General features: G+C 42.8%; 1 protein-coding gene across 5 annotated transcripts in view; it reads right to left on the bottom strand.

Moving 5' to 3' along the window:
- SLF2 (SMC5-SMC6 complex localization factor 2) overlaps window positions 1-18,651 on the bottom strand; it is an 87,725-nt gene that overhangs the window by 63,518 nt on the left and 5,556 nt on the right. For 3 of the 5 annotated variants that reach the window (XM_068255207.1, XM_068255208.1, XM_068255206.1), the window contains exons 2-7: window positions 8,345-8,388; window positions 7,787-8,253; window positions 6,420-6,474; window positions 3,468-3,635; window positions 2,372-2,700; window positions 1,486-1,574 (exon numbers count right to left, since the gene is read on the bottom strand). In XM_068255207.1, the coding sequence (XP_068111308.1) occupies window positions 1,486-1,574; window positions 2,372-2,700; window positions 3,468-3,635; window positions 6,420-6,474; window positions 7,787-8,253; window positions 8,345-8,388 (1,152 nt within the window). Of the gene's footprint in view, window positions 1-1,485; window positions 1,575-2,371; window positions 2,701-3,467; window positions 3,636-6,419; window positions 6,475-7,786; window positions 8,254-8,344; window positions 8,389-18,651 lie in introns of those variants that run through there. The other 2 variants (XM_068255210.1, XM_068255209.1) reach the window with 2 other exon arrangements.

The following is an 18,651-nucleotide window of genomic DNA, read 5'->3' as shown; positions in this document are numbered from 1 at the left end:
GCGCTTCTTTATGCTTACCCGGAGCTTCCTCCAGCCCCATTAGCAGCGCTGAGTCCCTCGCTGTCCGCCTCGGCCTCTCCATTAAGACGCTATGACTCCTAGTAATCCGCGGCATACTGCACATCTCGGCCGAGCGCACACCCCCCGTTGCGCTCCCGACCCCTGGAGCATTCTGCGCCTGCGAATTAATGCCCCAGGGGACAGGAACGCGGGCGAGGAGCACGGTGGGGGTGCGCAGGTAGCCAAACCACGCATGTGCAGAAGACCTTGACTGGCGGCGACTAACCGGATTATCGGCAGTCGTATCGGCAGAAGGGAGGGACAGAGGAGGGCGGTGAGAGACTCAGCGCTGCTCATGGAGCTGGAGAAAGTCCCAGGTAATTGTAAATTAAGCCTAGTGTACCATCTCTGGGCTTTTACTACCAGACAACTATGGAGGATAAAGGAAAAAAACTTCTTTACAAACTATCTCTGTCCTATAGTGCCCCCTACAGGCCCTCTTGATTAGTGAATTTTCTGAAAATCAACACAGATGAGCTGTTTATCTCAGGCATCATTTTAGGGTACATGATGAACCTTTTATTCTTACAGCTGTAATAGAAATAATCTGTTTCTCTACTTGTCTCCAGACTATAGGTCAAAAAGGTTAATTGGCCAGCTGGCTAGAGGGAAATAAGTAACTTTTGAAGGACAAATACATTTCCAACAGTTTTTCAATTTAATGACACTCCGTGGATTTCTAATCCACAGGTTCTATTGGTCACGTAGAGATGCCCCAGCTTTGGAGAACTCATGGAGAAGCACATCATCAGTTTGATCAGCTGACAGATTTGTAAGCCTCTGATTTGCTGAGATGACTTCCTGGTTTAACACATGATCATGACCAGCAAATCAGAGGCTTACAAATCTACCAGCTTATCAAACTGATCATGTGCTTCTCCATGAGTTCTCCAAGGCTGGGCCATCTCTATTGGTCATGGCCTGAAATAAAAATAAACTCCTGCTCCCTCCAGCCACTAGAGGTCCTTGCAGGATTGTGATGCAAACTGCCCTTTCAGAATGAAGTCCATCTTCTCAATAGCATACTGTAGAAGCCACAAAATCAAATTTCCATCAACAAGACTGGGATAAAACAGGTCTCACGCAATAGAACGTGATGCTGCTTCTCTGCCAATAACTAAAGGCTCTAATCTGGATATTGTTCCCCTCAACGTCTCAAGGGCTGGATTGATACTCAATTACTGTCTCCATGAACAAGAGATGCCGATTATTCTGGGTGACAGTGGTGGTTGTTTAACAATGGAGCACGATGAATCCGTAAAAGACGCTGTGAAACTCCTGTAATGACACTACATTTTCCCCATTTTCATGCGAGACAATAAGGAACAACCTCCTCGAGCAACAAAAACCAAGTATCTGTACATAGCATTAGTTGTAATTTGAACACATCATACATGCTGGTAGACAGTCACTGCCTGCACAAACCTTTCACTTTCCTCCTTTTCCTTTACAAGACACTCCAGGTTGTTATCATAAGAAGGAGTTGGTGGGAGCTGCTGTAATCTTTTGGCGACCTTGAAAATGAAAACAAAAAACAAAGTTAAACCATCTAATACTAAATATGCACATATAAACAAAGTCAGTCGCTAGTGTGACATCCCATAATGGATGGGCTTTTGAGCTGTGCTGTTTGATCCCTATTCTAAATGCAGATTTGGCTGCACACAAGCAAAATATATTGTGGAACCAACTAAATCAGAACTTAGATAACTTACAGAAACAAAAACTATAATCTTTCTACACACTTCCAAATGTTCACAATTTTAAGCATTCCTTCCTCACTTCAGGTTTGATACTTGCCCAAGCAGAAGGAGCATACACGTAATTGGCGCTATAAAATATTGCTAAATTTCGCAATATTCTACTACTGCATTTTGATAGTAAAACATTGGTTATGCATAATGATATTTTACTATGACTAAACCTAACCCAACTCTCCCACAGACCCCCTTCCCCTTGTAAAGTACATATACTGTTCTCCCCAGACTCTTTTATCCGGGTGCTCCACCAATCTAGTTTTGGGGAGCACCCGGCTGTCATAGGCTTACCTCCTATGCTGTAAGCAGAGTTGTGCAGAGAAGCGCCAACCCTGCATCCTCTCATCACGCCCCACCCCGGCTACTTTTTCATGCCACCCGGATGGAAAAACATTCTGTGGAGAACACTGACATAGGTTCTACAGCACTATGTAGTTGACAACTGCAGGAACTAACAAAAGCAAATACATGTAATAAGCAACTATGTTCACCCTGGCAACATGAGAACACTGCATGGGTCTATCTTTGTGACTGAATTTACACTTTAAACTTACAGGAGTATCAGGCAATGATGACTGGGATAAAGAAAGCATGGACAATTCTTCTTTCTGTGGAGTCGCTGGAAATGGCTGCTTTGCCATCTGTAGGATCTGATCTAGCGGTTGCAAAGTCTCCTCTGCTTCATCAGAAGATGAGTAACATATATGAAGCGATTCGTCATCACTGTCCAAGCTATCCCGCCACATTCGCTGTGATTTCTTCTTCTCAGACTTTTTTAAACCGTTGGTAGAAATATCCGGAGTGGAGAAGGCAGGGCTTGTATGGTCTGGAGGATTTGAAGTGACAAACCTTGGTAATTCATCGTTGCCTTCATCTTCTGAACCTGTCAATAGTGAGCAATGTCAGGGGAGAATATGGCTCTACCAAACAGTAACCCATATTCCCTTCTATAACAACAGGAGTGAGCTGTAATAGGAGTATTATATATGCATCAATAAATCTATAAACGGGAGAGGCTGTAAGTGGATCTAATCAGTTTCTGATTTTTCTACTTCTTATGTCATGTTGTCAGGAGGAAAGCAGGCCTTGTACTTTGCCAATACAACTGTGATGATGCCCTATGTTTTGCAGACAAGTACCTTTCCCTGTACTGAAAGCATTCTGCCCAGTCACTGGGCTTCTATACAGTGTCTGCTGCTTCTAACCTTGTGGACTTCAAGACTGCCAGGTAAACTGGCTGATGCATGGTGACTGCACAACCCTCTTCCTGAATGACTAGTGAGGATGGAATAATCTTCTGAGAAACAGCCTGACATCAAGGCAAGACCCGCAATGAGGCTCTTTTCAAAAGCATCAAGTACAGCTAGGAAAACAGTACACCTTGTATTAGAGAGCTGTGGAATCTGCCACCTTTACTGCCTTCCAAAAGCAAGTGCAACTTTCATTTTAATATATGTTTCTTATCCAACCAGACCACTCTGACTTCATATGCGTCTGTCTCTCGCACTACCTGAGTTACTGGCCCAGAATGATGCAGACTTCATATACAGTATACTATTGTTCTGCCTCTAGTACTACCTGAATTACTGACCCAGAATGATGCAAGGCACTTTGGCTTCATATGCACTGATGTTCTGCCTCTGGTACTACCTGAGTTACTGTCCAAGCTATCTTGCCACATTTGCTGTGATTTCTTCTTCTCAGACTTTTTTAAACCGTTGGTAGAAATATCCGGAGTGGAGCAGGCAGGGCTTGTATGGTCTGGAGGATTTGAAGTGACAAATCTTGGTAATTCATTGTTGCCTTCCTCTTCTGAACCTGTCAATAGTGAATAATATCAGGGGAGAATATGGCTCTACCCAACAGTAACCCATATTCCCCTCTCTGAGTGAGCTTTAATAGGAGTATTATATATGCATCAATAAATCTATAAACAGGAGAGGCTGTAAGTGGATCCGAGTAGTTTCTCAGAGGAAAGCAGGCCTTGTACTTTGCCAACACAACTGTGACAATGCCCTATGTTTTGCAGACAAGTACCTTTCCCTCTACTGAAAGCATTCTGCCCAGCCACATAGTGTCTGCTGCTTCTGACCTTGTGGACTGCCAGGAAAACTGGCTGTATGGTGACTGCACAACCCTCTTCCTGAATTACTAGCGAGGATGGAATAATCTGCTGAGTAACCGCCTGACTTCAAAGCAAGACCCACAATGAGGTGCTTTACAAAAGCACAAAGTACAGCTAGGAAAACAGTACACCTTGTATTAGAGAGCTGTGGAATCTGCCACCTTTACTGCCTTCCAAAAGCAAGTGCAACTTTCCTGGCTTTACTGCTGACCTTCTGGCTAGAATACTTCTGAGAATCATTCCCCTGCAGTCAGTGCTCTATATGGATCAGCTGTTCCAGCTTACCTTGCAAGCTTGTTTCAGGAGAATAACTGATTCTATGACTATGTATACAGTGTCATGCCACATTCTCAAAAAATAATCTGGTACACATGACTGATAAACCTTGTAATGTAATTTCATTTTAGTATATGTTTCTGTTTTCTTATCCAACCAGGCCACCCTTACTACATAGGAGTCTGCCTCTAGCACTGGCTGAGTTACTGACCCAAAATGATGCAGACTACACAGACTTCATATGTACTATTGCTATTACGACCCAGATTGATGCCGACCACTGTGACTTAGCTCTGCCTCTAGTACTACCTGAGTTACTGAACCAGAATGATGCAGACTTCATATACGGTATGTTATTGCTCTGCCTCTAGTACCACCTGAGTTACTGACCCAGAATGATGCAGACTTCATATACGGTATGTTATTGCTCTGCCTCTAGTACTACCTGAGTTACTGACCCAGAATGATGCAGACTTCATATACAGTATGTTATTGCTCTGCCTCTAGTACCACCTGAGTTACTGACCCAGAATGATGCAGACTTCATATACGGTATGTTATTGCTCTGCCTCTAGTACTACCTGAGTTACTGACCCAGAATGATGCAGACTTCATATACAGTATGTTATTGCTCTGCCTCTAGTACTACCTGAGTTACTGACCCAGAATGATGCAGACTTCATATACAGTATGTTATTGCTCTGCCTCTAGTACTACCTGAGTTACTGACCCAGAATGATGCAGACTTCATATACGGTATGTTATTGCTCTGCCTCTAGTACTACCTGAGTTACTGACCCAGAATGATGCAGACTTCATATACGGTATGTTATTGCTCTGCCTCTAGTACTACCTGAGTTACTGACCCAGAATGATGCAGACTTCATATACGGTATGTTATTGCTCTGCCTCTAGTACTACCTGAGTTACTGACCCAGAATGACGCAGACTACACAGACTTCATTTGCATTAATCTTCTGCTACCTAAGTAACTGCCCCAGAGAGTGTTCTGAATTTCTTATGTACTACTGCTCTGCCTCTGGTACTACCTGAGAAAGATGCAGAGTGCTCTGACCTCATATGCATGCACTATAATCTTCTACCTTTGGTACTACCCAAGTTACTGACCCAAAATGATGCACAGCACTCTGATATGCACTAATATTCTATCTCTAGTTCTTCTCGAGTTACTGACCCAGAATGACGCAGACTACGCAGACTTAATTTACGTTAAACTTCTGCCTCTAGTACCACCTGAGTAACTGACCCAGAATTATGCAGACCACTCAGACTTCATAAGTACTACCTGAGTTACTGACCAAGATTATGCGCAGCACTTACTCTATGTGCACATCTGGCAGATGTGTGACAATTACTGAAGCATAAACATCAGCACCACAGCCACATAATTAGCATTTTGTTTTCAAAGGAAATAAAGATGGCTGCCTTAACGTTCTGCCCACTTCAGATATTGTTAAACATATTCCCTAAGGTACAGGCAGGTACAGGTTGCTGAGGCACTAGGAATTCATGCAACAGGGATTGCTTTACTAATTTATGCTTGTGTTTTTATGGAATTCGGCAGATATAAACGGCATGATACCTGTGAGATCACTCAGGATTCATTCACCCTTCCCTGTGCTCCATTTCCCCTTCTTGTGGATAGAAGGAGTGCCAGGATAAATGTTATTATTATTATATGCTACAACCAGTTCTTCCTAATCACTCCCTACTACCCACAATTCCTCAATTATACTTTTCTGTACACCGTTTCCTCCAGAGATCCCCACTTGCAAGGGGGCACGTGGCATTCACAAATGCTTCCTTGTGTGCAAAACACTCATTTACATGATGCATGTAAGTGAGTGAGTGTGATAATAGCATGCTTACAGTCCAGCAGTCTGTATAAAGCCCAATCTACACGATACGATTCTTTATACGATTTTATTTACAATCCGATTAAATCCGACATGTCCGATTAGGATTCGATTCAATTCAATTCGAATTGCCATTGCAAAATAATGGCAAATTGAATTGAATCCTGATCGGACATGTCGGATTTAATCGGATCGTAAATAGAATCGTGTAAAGAATCGTATTGTGTAGATTGGGCTTAAAACCTAAATGGCCTAAGGGCAACATATGGTTCTGATATGGTTCTCAACACCAGTTCAGATACCTGGAATTAAATGTTTACTTACCTGAACTAGATAAGTCAACTGAAGTTACCTCATTTCTTACAGATGTTCCGTTTGTCTGTAAAAGTAATTAAACAGAGTCACCATGCATGTTCCCATATCAGTTATTAGACACAGATTAAGATGAAACAACGTAACACTGAACCCGCAAGCACACCAGCTAACACCGCAAATACTGAACTACTGACACGACATGAAATAAAACAAACCATTTTCAGCTATGTGGAGGTATTCTGGAACACAGGTGATTGTTAGTCTGGGTGAATTCCAGTAATAAAAGGAAAGGCTGAGTACAAAAGCCAAGCTGACACTCCTGTGAGGAAAACACCTCTTTCTGCTGTTATTTCCAAGAAAAGTCACCTGTCCGGGTCATTAGCCAATGAAAACACTGGTAACTAAGTGTCAGGAACGTAATCTCAGAAATCAGATGATAATTGGTTATTTTCAGAAATAATGGACAGAACGTCTCATATACAACTCACATAAGGCGATACTAATGCAATACCCAATCTGCCATGGATTCACAACCTGCGCTTGTTGATGTGATAGTTCACAACGATATGTAATGTAAGATGTGCCACACACAGCCTAAATAGCTGCTCTTTTAATTCACTTAATGGGGTGTACAGCCAAGCTCATTATACCTCAGCTGAAGAGGTGTATCTCAAGAAAGACACATTATGCAGGCAAATGCAAAGGCATTTTCTGACATGCTTTCCAGGTGCTACAAGAGATGCATCTTGGTGTTAGAACATAACATAGCACTTATCTGCCATGCACTTCATACAGGAATGGCTGGATTCAACTCAAATAATTACATTTTCTAATAGGCTGCTGGATTTCAGCCTGGCCATAAAGAAAGCTATGCAGTGCATGGCAATGAACTTTAATGTAGCATTAGTGAGTGCAGGTGCTTAAAACAAATCAGTTGTTGTCTTAGAGTGGCCACTAATGATACAATTTGCTGAACGATCGATTACGAACAATTCTTCCTGATCATTTGGGACCACTGATGGACAAAAATCTCCTAACCAATCCAATCAGATTCATAGAATAGATCCAAATTTCAGGTTGATTTCATTCCATCAATCTAATCAGATTATTATTTGTGGCCGCCTTTTTGTTCACTTTTCTATTTATTACTGGAATTATTAGCAGCCAAGGACCAATAGTTTGTTAATAGCTGTTGTAAACAGAAAATGGTTTCTAAGTACAAAAAACAACTCCAAATCTTTCCAAAAATAGTCAATCTAAAAAATAGAAGAAAAAAAAAAAAAAAAAGAGAAAAGAAAAACCACATCAGTCACAAAGCACACACACACAAAAAATAAAATGTAAAAAATGCCATGAGGCCACTAATACAACCATACCTTTGACCCATTTACAGTGGTTTGCCTTCTATTATTAAAACTTTTCTGATTACATGGAGATTTCCCAGACGCAGCCTGTGATCTCAAATGTCTAGACCGTAGACGGCGCTTTATGGATGGTGAACTTTCAATGGCTGCTTTTGTCTCATCAGAACATTTCTCAATCTCTCCTGTTAGGTTAAGCTGTGAGCTGATTGGCAATGTTAGTCTCTCAATCACCACCTTAGGAGACAGTAAACTCACGCCACACTTTGTACAAAAAACCTGCAAATTCCTTACAACTGCCTGATCATCGGTCATGCTCCGCTGAAAGACCTCCATGATGGGTCGGCCGCTGCTGGTTGAGGGCGACAAGCATGTTCTCCGGATCTTGGATGGGGGAGATCTCGGGGACGAGCTGGAGTTCACGTCTGCAGACTGTAGGCACTCCATGCCAACGGGAACTTTTGGTGCCAAGCTAAAAACATCTGAAAAGGTTTACGTAAGTACGCAGTAGTAAGAGGATATACATCATTTTGTGCAAACTGCTTAGTTGACAAATGAATCTAAAATACACACCTGGTTTGCAAGCTTGTTTGAAGAAATCAGTTATGTGATGGTTCCTGAAAGGAAAAGGAAACCTTGTTACACCCTAAAAAGAGAAGGATGTGATGCAGAAATCATAAGATTGTGTCACAAGTGATGTTTCATGATCTATTATGCTGCTTTAAACAAATTCACAAAACAAGATGAACCAGTTTATACATCACTGGTGGGTAAAGGGGGAGGGAGGGTCATACTAAAAAGCAAAAAGATAATTGATACAATAGCTGTCTCCCTATGGAAACGTGTAGAGAGCTTGCATCAGGGTAGGACCTGAGCCAAGATAATAATAATGAGAAATGAATATTACAATAGTACAGTGGAAAAATACTGTAATCCTATCTCTGCGTATAAGAAATTCTTGGTATTGCACAGCCAATAATCCTTACAGGTTCATAGCGGGTTTGAAGATACTTATGTAGAGTAGCTTGTGTTATTTGCAGGGCTGTGGAGTCGGTACAAAAATCTTCCGACTCCAACTCCAACTCCTCAGTTTATGAAAACACAGACTCAAACTCCGACTCCACAGCCCTGGTTATTTGAGTAAAGAGATTTTTTATTATGTGCTAGAGTCCCTTTAAAGTGAACTCCAAGGGACCAGGCAAGTAGTTTACTATACTATATAGTGCATCTTAATTCAGTCAATTTTTTCTTTTCAATGCTTCAGCAAGTGAGCACAGACCTTTGCCTAACCTAGCTCAAAACGTTCAGTGCTCAATATGCACGGATTTCGATGCAAAAAAAAATATCACAACGGCTTGTACAGAAAGCATAGGTCTCACCAGTTAATGCAGGTACATTTCTGTGCATCTTGGATGATACTTTAACGTTGCAGCCATGTACAAGCAAGTCACAGATAATAGGCAGTTCCCTCAGTAAAAAGGCTGCAACTTCCACAAGAAGCATAGGTCTCATTGGCTGGTGCTTTTTTTGGTAATGCATGCAGGCTCTGAGTAGTGTGCAGATAGCAAGCAGGCTACAAGTGGCTGCCAGCCTGCCCACCAACCACAGCTTACTGGTCTTCGACTGACGTATGACACATGCGATGGCCCACTTTCCACTATAGCCAGAATACTGCAGGGGCCCAAAAAAAAAAATCAGGTTTACTGTAACAGAAGTTCTTTTATATCCGGGTTTATTCCATGTGTTACTCCTGTTCAAGGAAAAGTATAATGGCACTTAGCCAGAACCTGGACATTTAGTTTACTATACCCGAAGTTTTACTATATCAGAATTTACTATAACAAGTATATACTGTAAATAGTGGTGAGGCTATCTAGTTACTGTATAGAACACCAAAACATTAAAAGAAATACAAGTTCAATAATGGGAGCAACCCACAAAATGGAGAACACAGGAGGAGAGAAGAACTCCGCAGAAAAGATACAAACCATTACATGGAAGTAGAGTAGAGAAACTGGGGGTTACAGGAGACCATGGGAAATGGGACTGTGGCTGTTTATTAATAACGGTTTAGGGCAGAATGAAAGTCAGGAAGGCCATTTTCAAGAGGTGAGTTTTGTAAGCATGTCTGAAGAGGTTAAAGTGACCCTGTAGTGCAATGAATATGAAAGCTGCCATATTCATTTCCTTTTAAACAATGCCAGTTGCCTGGCTGTCTTGCCTGAGCCACACACCACTTAAGACAAGCATGCTGAGAATGAGACCAGACTTTAAATCAGGACACAAGATCTGCACGCTAATTCCAAAACAAAATAAAAATGGTGATGCCTGTGTAACATACAATAATTTTTAACGAGCTTTTCTTCCATAGGACTAAGGGCCGGTTCACACTCGACGCTTTGCCCGCGATTGCGGGAAAAATCTTGCGGTTCAGAGCAATTTGCGCTTGTGATTCCTGTTCAGTAGAACGGGAATAAAAAAGCAATCGCCCCCAAAATGCTGCATGCAGCGCATTTGCGATTGATCGAAATCGCAACAACTGCAGTGTGAATGTATCCACAGGGATACATTGTAGCAGTGCTTTGCTGATCGCCGGCGATCAGCAAAGCACTGAAGAATCGCCCCAATGTGAACCAGCCCTTACCGGACATCCAAGGTGAAAAACCATTTGAGAAAAACAATTGTATCTATCCTCCTCCTAAAAATGACTTTTTTTTAGATATCCCTAAGTATTATTTTATATTTAAATCTAGTTGTTTCATTGTTTCTGCTCAATGACACCTTCACTGAAGTATGCTAGAGCACAAATCTATGAATTGTTTGTCCTTTGTATCTCTTTCCTGCTCTCAGAAGCCATTTACTGACAGGAAAGTATGTTATGGCTGTTACTACTTATCAGTGAGGGTTATGCTATAGCCTGATCCAGTCGGACCCGGTCAGAAACTGTCACTTTCATACCTGATGTTGAACTCTTTCAGGCTAAGAAAAAAAAAAGGAATACAGCCTAGTTATCTGTGTGCTTGGCACTGTACATACACATGTCTATCTCATCATGTCACATGTCACCTCAATTGTCCTTTAAACCTCATCATTGTAGAGATTTACTCTCAATTCCAGTCCTCTTGACTTTCATGGACCTTTGTATCTCTAATTAAAAAAAATAGTACCAGGTACTAGAATTGAAGTGTACACGTGGAATTAACATCCTTGTAATCTGTAAACATTACCAATGATCAGAATGTGTATAATATAATCCTATACGCTAAAGCTACATGCACACCTTGAATGTGCACAAGTTCATAATTGTTGGTGGCATAATTTCATGCAACTGGTTTATTCCAGACATGTCCAAGTCTGGCTTGGGGGCCAAATGTCACCCCTCCCCAGCAATTTCTGGTGGCCCCAAAAGCTCTCTACAGTTGTTAATTCCATTTGTTCCGCAGGCCATGGCTTCGGTGCCTCATGCAGGGGCCGGCAGCAGTAACAGCCACTGATTAGCAGCAGCCATTGTGCTAACTGCACACAGTATGTTGGTTATTTCCCGTGGAAATGTTTTATTTGACAAAATGTCACAGGCATAGTTTACCTAACAGCAATCAGTAAAAATTGTGTTTAATTTCCCTAGTTTGGCTTCCTGGCACTCTCGAGAATGATGCCATGGCCTGAAAAAGTTTGGACACCCCTGGTTTCTCCTGTAAATCCCCAGCGGATGTTACTGTTGTAGCCACAATGGAGCCCCTCTCTCTTTTGCACACTGCTCTGTTCACGGAACAAGGTTGCCGGGCCAGTAGTTGAGTTAATTGCAACAATCAACAACTTTCATGTGTCCTTAAAAAGGAACTCCAGTGAAATAATGTAATAAAAAAAAGTGCTTCATTTTTACAATAACTATGTATAAATGATTTAGTCAGTGTTTGCCCATTGTAAAAACTTTTAAATCCCTCATTTACATTCTGACATTTATTACATGGTGACATTTTTACTGTGGGCAGGTGATGTAGCTGCTGCATGCTTTTTTGGCAGTTGGAAACAGCTATAAACATCTATTTCCCACAATGCAGCAAGTTTCACAGACAGGAAACTGCCAAGAGTAAGTACTCAGAGTTTCTTGTGAGAGGGGTTTCACCACAATATCAGCCATACAGCACCCCCTGATGGTCTGTTTGTGAAAAGGAATAGATCTCATGTAAAAGGGGGTATCAGCTACTGATTGGGATAAAGTTCAATTCTTGGTCAGAGTTTCTCTTTAAGGGCTCTTTCACACTAAGACGTTGCGTTTGATGCGACATTAAAGTCGCATAACATGCCCCTAACGCAACGCATGTTAGCTTTAAAGTTGGACGTTACATTGAACTGCGCTATGCGTCTCTTAAAGCGTACTTTTTGACACATACTGATCGAACGAAAGCGGCGCATGCGGCTTTTTAAAAAATAAACAAACATTACTGAGCATGTGCAAACATTCTAACGCAGCGAAATACGAGTATAACGCACAGCATGCTGCACTTTCATTTAACGTGCTGAGTTATACTCCAACGCAACGTGGGCACTGTGAACAGCCAATTGATTTATCATTACTGTCAGTTGTTCTGCGTTAGGGGCTGCTGTAACGTGCAGCTGTAACGTCACACTGTGAAAGCAGCCTAAAAGTAAACATTTATTGGACAGTTTAAAAACAAACCACAGATTAAGAACATAACAAATAGCTGGCCATATGGCCAATACAAAACTATGACAATAATTAATACAATGTGCAATACCCAATGCCATCATTTACCTCTTAGTTATACCCTTGAGTTCTACAAAGGCATAAAAATTCCCTCCTGCACTTTAGCTTGAACAGTTATATAGAAGAGCAAACACTGTATTCCAGTGCTCAGACTTCAGTCAACTACTGTTATTTCTTTATAATGTACACCTACCTGAAACAGAGATGAATTACAGCAGTAGGATAAAGTAGAAGGAGCAGGGCGGGGGATGTTGAGAGGCACAAAATAAAGGTTAAGGAGTGGATGCAAAACACTATGTCGAAATAAAAATAGTCCACAAACAAGCTCTAATCCCAAAGGTCCAAAGTAATGACAGAACTGTAGAGGTAAAGCAGCTGTGCTAAACTGTAAAAGGCTGGGAGCAAGCTGTGCATTACCAAGAGACACCTTCAAGCACAGAAATGACAAGCATTCAAAATGTGATGTCAGAGAACAGGACATAACTTTCTAATCACCATCTTTCCTGATGTTTCACTTATAAGAAGTCTAGCTTCCAAAATGTTATTTCTAGCTTGGGCTGGGCTGGGCTCTGGACTTAGATGGACAAACTGTTTCAGCTGCAGTGCTTAATGGCATTTCCAATCAGAAAAAATGAACACTGTGCCTGCCCCCTTAATGCTGGGCATACACGGAGTTTCTTTTCCTTATCAATCGAGTCGCTGATAGCTCGATTGATAATATCCGACAGGTCAGATGACCCGCCTGATAGATTCCCCGCTCGATCCCCGCCGGCGGACAATAGCGGGGAATCGAGCGGCTGATATAGAGCGCCGGCGGATACGAGCGGGAATCGATGCACGCGCGGGGATGCGTCGGCATCAATCCGGCGCATAATTGCATCCGTGTATGCCCAGCATTAGGCTCTGTTCACAATGACAAACGAAACACAATCCCAACAGATGTGAACAGATCCTAGACTATTTAATAGGATCTGTTCACATTAGATAATTTAATCCGTTTGTTCTGTTTTGCTGAATGGAATGCAAATATAGGGAGCTTGTGATAATTCTAGATCAATGGATCCATCGCAATGGCCAATCGCAAACGTAATGGAAGTCACGGATCAAAAACTGATGCCCGATGTAAAAACTGACCCCACGGATGGACCAGTTTTTGATCCCTGAATTCCATTACGTTTGCGATCGGACGGCCAGTGCGATGGATCCCTTGATAAAGAATTATCGCAAATTCTCTATATTTGCGTCCCATTCTGCAAAATGGGGAAATAAAACAACACATACAGCACAAGCTGACAGTTCCCCCCTCAGTGTAGCAGCCTTGCTTGAGTTTTATAAGTGTTATCAATCACTTCTTATTTCAACGGCAGGTTATTATTGGATTTACACTGTTCTAACTGTACAACGGTTCTAGAAATTCATGCAATACTAGTGCAAAAGTCTTATTTTGTAACATGAGAATTTACTCTTAGAACACATGCAGATTACAACTGTGACAAAATAAGTAGGAATTAAGACAACTGCTTTGTTAAATCTGTCCCACTGACTTTAAGAACAGCCAGTGCCCTAAGGCCTTGTTCACATTATCACACGCAGATGGCCGTGCAATCGGAACGCAAAGCGTACGATCGCACGCCATCTGCGTTTGCATGCGTTGTGTGGCTGATCCCATTCACTTGTAGTGCAGTGTTCTCCCCAGGCTCTTTTAGCCGGGTGCTCCATCCGGCTAGTTTTGGTGAGCACCCAGCTCTCGTCAGCTCACCTCCTCCACTGCTGTAAGCAGCCCTGCATTCTCTCATCTCGCCCCACCCGGTACCTTTTTCATGCCACCCGGCTGGAAAAAAAATTCTGAGGAGAACACTGTAGTGAAAGGGTCAGCCACGCGTTTTGCTAAAAAAATGCATGCAGCATGCGATCGCGCACCGCACTGGTACGAAACACATGCAGTGTGAACATCTGATGTTCGTGCTATCTGCCTCCTACACGCGTAGCCAAAATACGGACAGCAACACGTGTAATGTAAGGCCTAAGGCAAGGTTTTCTTTCCTTCATTTTTTGTCACCTCAGAGTGCCTTTAAATTATATTTTATAGTATACCTGTTCATACTTCCTCCTACTGGTTTGACTGACACCCTCAGGAGGTAGAACAAAGGTGTTGTTTTTCTGCACCTGACATGGCTTTCAATAACAGCTGTTTGTAATTATCAGTTATCAAGTCTGGGGACTTCACTCTTGTTAGACACCTGTCCGATGTATAAGGGAGACTATGTTCATCTCACATTAACAGGTGCAAGTGCAGGTGTGACACCAAAGACTATTATTTCTAAATGTATTAAAGAGCATACTAAATATTTCTCACTGATCAGTCAGGCACAATATCTAATCCCCTTTCATTGCAGTTAATCAACCTATCAATATGTTTAGGATGTGGGTGATAACTGGACAGGACATCAAGTGCACAACTTTATCTAATGTTGCACACAGGGATAAGCTTATCAGGCAACAGTTCAGGGTAGTGTTCTGTACAAGCAAGTTGCTAACCTGTTGGGGGGGGGGGGGGGGGGGGGGGGGAGGAGAGAAAGGACACACAACACACAATGGCTATCATTCATAAAGGTGCAGTCGGTAGTGCGGGAAAACACCGTTCTTCTCCGCAATCGGTACTTAAAGGGAACCAGAGACGAAGCACCCTTGTGTATTTTACCATGTATATCAGTAAGAACATTAGAGAAAACACTTACCATGCTCTCTGTTTCCTCCTCACTGCTAAAAGTGTCTGTTAACAGCAGTCACAAGAATCCCAGACTGAGCAATTAAATCTGGCTTTGCTGGGAATGATTATAGCTGAGTCATTATAGCAAAGCCACAAGGGGGCAGGCTTGGGCTTGAAATAACACCACAGAATACAGACTTAGCTATAATCTTTCTGTAGCAAAGCTAGACGGAGCAGCCTGACTTCTCAGTCGGGGATTCTTATCAGACGTGATAACAGTCAGATTACACAGAGAACAATGAAACAAAGGGCAGATTAGGTGTTTACTGTCATGTTCCCACTGATTTATAAGGTAAAATACAAGAGGGTGCTTCATCTCTGGTTCTCTTTAAGACTTCAGGGTGGTCATTCATAAAAAACTTGCCTGTTGCGATACAAGTGCGGAGGTTTTCTGGAGAAAGCTGGCGGTAGCGTGGCGGAAGACATGCGGAAACATAAAAGATGCCCGATTCCCTCCGTGCGCTCCTCTGTCTGATGCTGCTTGGGAGGTCCGTCCCATTCATTCACAAGTAATCTGCCCGCCTATCGCTACTGTTGAGCAAGCGGTATTTTCCTTCCGCATACCGCTTGCTCTAATCTTTATGAATGGATGTGTTTGTTACTTTTTCTAGATTAATCTAGAAAAACTCCGCACAAGGCGGAAATGTATCGCTCTTCACGGGAATGTCAGCTTTTCATGCGGAAAGAGCCTTTATGAATGGGGATTTTGCTGAGTGTTCGGTAAAGTCAGCGGTATTAAGCATTTCCGCATGCGGAAATGCTTTATGAATGATAGCCAATGAAGCTGGAAAACAATGAGGTAGGCCAGGGTTCAAATGAGATAACCCAGCAGTCCAGACCTCTTAAGGTAGCCCATACACTGGTCGATTTGCCACCAGATCGACCAACAGATAGACCCCTCTCTGATCGAATCGGATCGTATGGCTGCCTTTACTGCAAACAGATTGTGAATCAATTTAAGCATGAAATCGGTTCACCATCTGTGAAGCCGATTGATTTCGGACGGACATTGATCGTTCTGTCAGCGTTTGCGCAACGATTTCACAGCAGGTTCGATCACAGTAATTAAATCTGCTGTATATCGGCGGGAATATAGTTAGGTGTATGGGCCCCTTTAAGGTGGCCATACATCAGGTGACTTGGCGGCCAACCGTTCAAAATCGATAATATTCAAATCCGATGAAAATCGGTGTCGCCAAGTCCATGCTCGATCGATGATGTGACCAATTGCGGGCCAAAAATTGGTTGCATTAATAAATCAGACATGCTGCAAGATGGTCGGATAGGTGTGCACCAGTAACATGCAATGTGCTCCCCAGTGCACTATGTTACCTGTCTGCCGCTGGCTCCGGGCACTGTCCTGCATCCATACACGCGCCCCACATGGCTGCCGAAGTTAACGCAGGTGCGTGTGACATCGCACACCTGGCCACGTTACTCTGGCAACCACGTGGGGTGCGTGTATCGATGGAGAAGCCTAGAGCCAGCGGCAGACGCGTTCAGGTAATGTATAGTGCACTGTGGCGATCACATTGACCATTAGGGGGACAACATCGGTCCGGCGAATGCTGCATCACACGGCCGATTCCGGATCAACTTCAGCATAAAAATTGATTGGAAATCGGCCTGTGGTGTATGGGCAGCTGACAGATCTCTCTCTAATCAGATTCGAATAGAGAGAGATTTGTCTCTTGGTCGATCTGCCCATACCTCATCTGATGTATGGGCACCTTTACTGATGCATCAGAGGGGATTGCTAAGAAAGCCTTACTGTGGAAGGGATCACAGTTCATTCTACTCCCGTTGCCAAGTAACTGTAGTTACTACTCACAAGCGTAGGTAGAGCTGGCACACTGTTGCAGATCTGGGTGCTTGCTAGTGTGATACAAGTAATATAATAATGTCACAAGAAAACACTAAGTACATGATAAAGGAGGACCCTGCTGGATTCTTGTGGTTCTAGGCACAATAAAGACTGTGCTTTAGGCTGCTTACACACCAAGACATTACAGGCGCACGTTAGTGCGCCTGTAACGCTCCCCCAACGCACAGCAATGTACACAAGTGGGCTGTTCACACAGCCCACGTTGCGTTACATGTAATGCTGCACGTTCTCCGCAAAGTGCAGCATGCTACGGCGTTGGAGCGGCTATAGCCGCGTTAGACTGTTTGCACATGCGCAGTGGGGGGCGGAGAGGAGGCGGGGAGAGCCAGCTACAGTAGCCGCGCACATGGCTACTTAATATTCACTGCACTGGCGGCAGCTGATTGGCCGGCGGGACCACGTGATGCGGAGTGTCTCGCTCCGCATCACGTGGTCCCGCTGGCCAATCAGCGCCACTCTGGGAGACATTATAGGAATCGAGCCGCCTAACGCGGCTCACTCTACCGTCGGCTCTTGCAACACCATACGTTGTGTTAGGTGCACGTTATGCGACCTTAACGTGGCACCTAACACAACGTCTTGGTGTGCAAGAAGCCTAAATGGAACAAAAACTGGTGTGCTGATGGACTTCAGACAAGGAACAAACATGACTGTTTCTTGCACATTTTATGCACAGAAAAACTAAGAACTCATGCTTATCAATGTGCTAGTTCACACTTAATGAGTTTTTCGCGTGCGCACAAAAAGAGCGGACATCCTGCAGGATAATTTTGCACATTTTGTCAGTTGTGTTTATCAATTACATTAGCTGCTTTGAAAAAATATACTTGTTTTCCTGCATACAAACAGAAATAGTGTGCAGAAAATTCATGCAGAAAAGCGTGCACAGAAAACCAAGGGTAGGAATACACTAGGCGGAAACGCTAATGTTGCAGAAAACGCTATGTTTGCGTTCTGCAATGTGTGTTTTTAAAGACGTTGAACTTGCTGCATATTTTTTCAAAACGCATCTAAAATGCACCTTATGTCAATGGTAATGCAGAGGTATAGCATTTTATTTTGTTTAGTATGAGGTTTTTTGTTTTTTTTTCTAAAACCAAGTTTGATGATGTATTTCTGCTTCCTGTTGATTTACTAGTAATTTGCATAAAATGCATATAAAAAGCGCACACATAACACACAAAAACACATGCAATTTTTATGTGCGAAATGCAAACGCAAGAAAAACACATGCGCAAAATGCAAACGCATATTCAGCAGAACGCAACCTTTCACGCAACACCTAGTGTGTTCCCAGCCTCAAAGACAAGTATGGTCTGCCTAAGGCCTCGTTCACATTAGGCAACGCGTATGGCCGTGCATTCGGGACACAAGCGCACACAATCACACACCATCTGCATTGCGCTGCTGATCCCATTCATTACAGTGAATGGGATCAGCAATGTGCTTTGGCAAAAATGCGTGCAGTAGTGCGATATCACTGAAATTTTTTTTTA

This window comes from Hyperolius riggenbachi, chromosome 10, assembly GCF_040937935.1.
Source record: "Hyperolius riggenbachi isolate aHypRig1 chromosome 10, aHypRig1.pri, whole genome shotgun sequence".
NCBI classification, from domain to species: Eukaryota; Metazoa; Chordata; class Amphibia; order Anura; family Hyperoliidae; genus Hyperolius; species Hyperolius riggenbachi.
This window is presented reverse-complemented; position numbering and strand designations above follow the sequence as displayed.